At 30.7% G+C, this 5,719-nt stretch overlaps 1 protein-coding gene across 1 annotated transcript; it reads left to right on the top strand.

Annotated features, from left to right (window-relative positions):
* Positions 1–3,129: 3,129 nt before the first annotated feature.
* LOC141700946 (ninja-family protein AFP3-like) lies at positions 3,130–4,247 on the top strand. The gene is made up of 2 exons (XM_074504607.1): positions 3,130–3,469; positions 3,949–4,247. Exons 1-2 carry the CDS (start codon positions 3,130–3,132, stop codon positions 4,245–4,247), a joined length of 639 nt encoding a protein of 212 aa, XP_074360708.1.
* The last annotated feature ends 1,472 nt before the right edge of the window (positions 4,248–5,719 follow it).

The raw sequence follows: 5,719 nt of genomic DNA, 5'->3' as shown, positions 1-5,719 counted from the left end.
TACAACCAAATCACAACCAACTTGCGGTTGGAGTTGCTCAAGCTATTAGAATTATTTAACGAGCCGAGTAGGAGTTTCAAATTACTCGGCTAGGTTTATCGAGTCTCTCTTATTTTTAATTTTTATTATAAATATATTTTTATGTTAGTGTTCAATATTTTCTTTTTATTTTATATATTTAATCGATCGGATTTATGAACCGGTCATATTTTGAATTTTTGTCAATATTTTGTGAAATTGATTCGAATTTTTGAAATGAACTCCAACTTATCGAACTTTTATGAGCCGAAATTCGAGTTTGAAATTGAAGATTCGATTAAACTCAAGATCGAGTCCAGATACAAACTTTTTTAGTCGATTTCGAGCCGAGCCCCTAGTTGCCACCTGGATATTGGAAGGAGCGGTGTGCAGAAATTTTATTGAGCACAACCATGCAGAAGTAATAATGCAACAGAATAATGCTCGGTGAAAACTATGTAGCTACTTGTAACTATATATCAATGAACATGTAAGGGCAACTAATTTTAAAGAAAGGGTTTTTTTATACTCCCTCTTGTCACATTTTCTTTTTTATCATTCAAATTAATCAATTTTTTATTAAAAATTCATTTTTATCATTCAAAATCATTATTTTTTTATCAAAAAATAAAAATTTCTCTTATATTATTTTAAAATACTAAAAATCATATATTAAAGTAGAGTAAATATATTTTTTAACAATATATTTTTTTTTATTTTATTCAATTATAAAATGATAATAAATTTCAGTTAAAATTTGGTTATCTTGACCGTTCGGAAAAAGAGGGACGGAGAAAATATTTGTCCGTGCGCACATTCTTAGTAAATTTGGTTCATTTTGAATAGTGTAGATCACTATTAAAAATTTAGATGAGGTTAGCATACATCAACAAGATCCTGACATGTCCTACCTGAAAATTTTGGGGGTCTTTTTTGTTCTTTCCACTCTTCTCTCTCCCTCATATCTTAATTTGAGAATTATGATGCATTCTTATAGCTACGCTACCAACCTTATTTGTATGGCACGTAACCTCCACCATGAGCATCGAAATCTTCTTCCACCGTTTTGGTAAGATAAACAGGCCGGAGTAAATCAGGCACACCAAAACTTTTTTTATCTTACATCATTTTCACAACATCACTTTTCTTCAGAACTGTCATTCGAATAGGTGGCCTGTTACCACGCTGATCGCGAGCATAGTACTGGATATCATAAACAGTTTCGGGATCAGAGGTGGGCGCAATGGGATTGGTTGGTGGTGTTGCAGGCGAAAAAACTCGAACATCTTTGAGAGTTGGAATGGCAGTTTTGTATTCGGGACTTGAGCATGGTCCGGTTATTTCCCATGGTGTTTTAATGTTTTTTCTTAGGTTTTTAAATAGTGATTTCATTGTTGATGGCATCGCCTCAACAATGTTTTAGATTTGTTATTCATTAAAGAATGTGAATGAAGTTTTCAACTCCGTTATTAACGGATATTTACCGGGCTAGAAGGATAGTGTCCCTAGAAGACAATACTTACCATTGCATGTATAGCAATGCTACATGTTTAAAATTTAGATGTCCCAAATATTGTTACAAAAATGTTTAAATTTTAATTAAATTTAAATTTTGACAAAGTCATTTTGTTATCTAGCATTATTCATTTCCAGAAATCATTTCCAGAAAGACAAGATTTTTTACTAAATAATACATAAATAAAACATGTCATTTTTTTATTGGTAGGAATCATATAAATAGGGCTCATTTCATTTATGAAGAATAGTTAAATAGGAATCATATAATTCATGCAGTGTCATCCAAGAGTTTCAATATTTTTGAAAAAAGAAATAAAAAAATTTGTTAATAGCTTTGTCAACCCTAATAACATTTATATTTATTTGTACCTCATATGTATTTTAGGTATTTTAAATATTATTTTGCTTTTTGTCTTGGTAAAATTTTTGTATTTTTATTATTTAACTATTCTCTCAAATACATAAAAAAGTTAAGTAATATTTAGATAAATAGATTGAAAAAATGGGTTTATTAAAAAGACATAAAGAATGGGAAAAAAAAGATATAAAATATTGTTTTCCATAATAATTTGCAAAAATACAAACCTTTAAATTATTTAAAAAAAATCAAAATAGTTTTATAACTTGGCAAACTTATTTGCAACTTTAAAATTTAGTAATTACGATCCATTTTTTATTACTTAAGAACAAGTTTTTAATCAAGTGCAATAAAAAGTAATTTCAATTATGTTTCATAAAAATAAAAAAAAGGTTACATTTATTACTTTTAATGGTTACAAATATTTTCCATAGGATATTAATATCATAAAAAAACTTAGAATTTTTATAAATTTTCTTTTATCTTTTAATCAAATATGTTTAAAAATTGCCCATCCAAATAATCCATATTATTGAATAGATGGATACAAGACTACAAAGATAAGTTATTGAAGTTGTATCACTATTAGTTTCATAAAAAGAATACTATAACATTTTTTTAAGTCATCAATTAGAATGTATCATAAAAATTGTAAATACTAACAATTGAGATGATATTAAAAAAGTAGTAAATATGTTAAATAAGAAATATTGAAATTATTATTTTAGGAATTTATAAAAATCAGTAAAATGTAAGGGAGTTTCAATTTTGTAACCGTAACCAATACATAATTAGCTACAGTTACTCATTTTTTGTCTGTAAACCGAATACATTTACTCAGTTTATCTGTAAACAGAATACATGTGAGCGTTGGGCATTGAAGAAGTGAGTTAGAGGTTAGAGATAAGTTCATACATTTGTCTGTTTCAGGACGTGGAATGTGTCAATACGTGTCACTAGTTAATTCTTAGCATACTGCCACGCACCTAGATAGCTGACATACACAACTCTGCATTTCACCTTAAATCGAGATTTTCAACTCTTTAGAGTGGCAGGACTACTGCAGTTAGTACCCAGAGTTAATTAAAGAGGCATTCACATTTAACTATGGTTCATTCAATCAATCCCCTGGCATCCCCATCAAGGTATTACTGTCACTTTTGTTACTCTATCGATTTGTATATCAATTCATTTATTACTCATAAAATTTATCTTGGTGTTTTATTTGTTCAAGTATGAGAGGAAAGGAGGCTGTAGTTGAAGAAATCAATGAAGACATTGATTTAAGTCTGAGCCTTTCTTTGAATGGAAGATTTGGTGTGGATCCACAGAGAAATCATAAACTAACTGGTGCACCTTCTCATTTGATCAACCCTCACCAAAGGAGGTCGGCTGTTTTTAATGAAAATGGATCGGTTGAGGTAAAAATGCGGCCTTCCTTTCCAACTGGCCCAAGGGTAATGGAAACCAGAAGACAAGAGGTACAGTCATTGGCGCCTATGGATGCTAACAGGAGGTCACTCCATTCCAGCGGCTCTTCAACAATTAGTTACTTCCAAAATCAAATCATTGAAGGTAACATACATTCCTTTTCGTATTAATTAGCCACTTATTTGTACTTGTGAGACAACTCTTCTCACATTTGTATCCAATTATTTGTGTGTGTGATATTTTAATTGGGAGTCTGGCAGTATCAAAAAATGTTTAGCATGAACATCAAGTTTTTTTTCGTATCTTAGATTGATGAAAAATGCTAGTGCTCTAAAATAATTAAGCAGATACATTTTGCAGTAAATTATAATAGATCATGAAAAACATAAAGAGGGTTTGTTTACGCCAATTAGTTCTTTATTATGCCATATCTGCACACAAATGAGGAGTTTGTTACTCTATAATATTTGATCTGTGGAATTGACATTGAAAGTATCATCTTCTGTCATTTAGAAGAACCTCACCAACTCCAGTTTGACATTTACACTGTTATTGCCTTCTTTTCTTTGTTAATTAATTTTCTCATTTATATGATTCTATTTAAATGAACAAACAAATCACAGGCCATGGATTCCCTGCAAACATTGGATCAGCTGACAAAAACCGAGCTAATGGGAGAGAGTTCAAGAAAGTCTCAGAAATGCCACATGTTTATACTACCATCTCTGGGCGAAAGATAAATGGGTATCTGTCCAAGTACAACCAGGAGGAAACTCGTATCCTTTGTGCCTGCCATGCTATTTCCATGACTCCAGCTGAGTTCATCAAACATGCAGGTGGTGGTGATGTTGCCTTTCCGGAGAGACACATCACAGTCATGCCTGTTGTTGGTGATGGTGAAGTGGTCAATCCACATTATTAAGCAAATCACATCTTATATCATAACTAGTAATAAGTCTGTTTGAACTCTTCTATTAGGTATCTTATCATATGGAGTTTTATTTGGTAAACATTTGGCCATCAGAATGTGTACTTTGTGACTCAAGTGTTGGTATGCTTTGTGATGTAGTTTGTGACTTGAATGTTGGTATGTTGGCATGGATTTGTGTCATTATCAGATGTTTATTTGTGCTGTGACTATCTTATGACTTGTGCAATGGGTATTTTATGTGTGTTATATAACTATCTTATGTCTCCTGACTCACCTGTATAACAATGTTCTATATATTGACTTCATATCAGCATGTTATATTAAATATCTTATGCTACTGAGAGCATGATACATATATTATTTGTGCCTGTCATGGTAGGTCTATGACTAGCTAAGTGACTGCAGCCGAGTTCATTAACATGCAGGTAGCATAAGATACCTGCAGGTAGCATAAGCCAAACCTCTCTACGGATCAAATAATTCGAATTCTTACTTCACCTAATCAAGAACATCATCATATATCTTCAGCTCTTTTAATATGGATCAGTATAGTCAGATGGCTTTTCTTGTTTGTTAAGAGTTTATGTTTTATAGTTTCTCCGTACCTCACCTATAAATTTTGCTAGAACAGTTGTAAGCCATATTTATCAAAAAAAACTACAGGAAAATTCCTTAAAATTTTAGTAAATAAGCCAGAGTAGCTAGATTTGTATTGCAATATAATCTATATTTGAATGAAAGGTTTAGGGTCTGATTATTATAATTAAGAATTTATATGATTAGTTTTGAACAATATATGACATAAATTTAAAAATTATATTATTATCATTATTATATTTTACAATCTTGTAAACCGCTATATAATTTATACCAATTTCATAATATAAACTAATTAATATGAATAAAATATTATTAAATAGATAAGCAGATTTTGGATTTCTTTTTTATATAGAAAGCCCCCGTATTTATATATATTTGAAAAGAAAAAATCAAAAGTTTGCCAACACTCAGAGCTCACTCACTATTAACAATCACATCATCAGTATTAACAATCACATCATCAAAATAAAATCTCTCACATATCCGAGGTATATTGGTCTATATACAATTTCAATTTTTCTGCGGTGTCCACAAGGTAATGAGCACGCAATAAAAAGTTAAAGTGAGAAATGTTGGTTGAAAAAGTTAAAGTGAGAAATGTTGGTTGGTTGTCATAATAGATTTATAAATTACGAGTGAAATTATTTGTGAGCTACTTGAGTTCGTTTCTTAAAATATTTATTGTTGGAAAATGTTGATAGTAGTCACATATTGTCAAATCAATTTGAGCTATAATTTGAGTGAACGAACGAATGTTGTATGCGTGTAATGAGTGACACTTGAATGTTTACTCCTCCGAAAGAGTTTTCCGAGACACTTTAAATCACTCAAAATGACTAATAGATAGATGAGATATGGTTGTT

The sequence above is a fragment of the Apium graveolens genome, unplaced genomic scaffold (genome assembly GCF_009905375.1).
Source record: "Apium graveolens cultivar Ventura unplaced genomic scaffold, ASM990537v1 ctg3113, whole genome shotgun sequence".
Lineage (NCBI taxonomy): Eukaryota > Viridiplantae > Streptophyta > Magnoliopsida > Apiales > Apiaceae > Apium > Apium graveolens.
The sequence above is the reverse complement of the archived record's forward strand: the minus strand, read 5'-3'. Positions and strand labels throughout refer to the sequence as shown.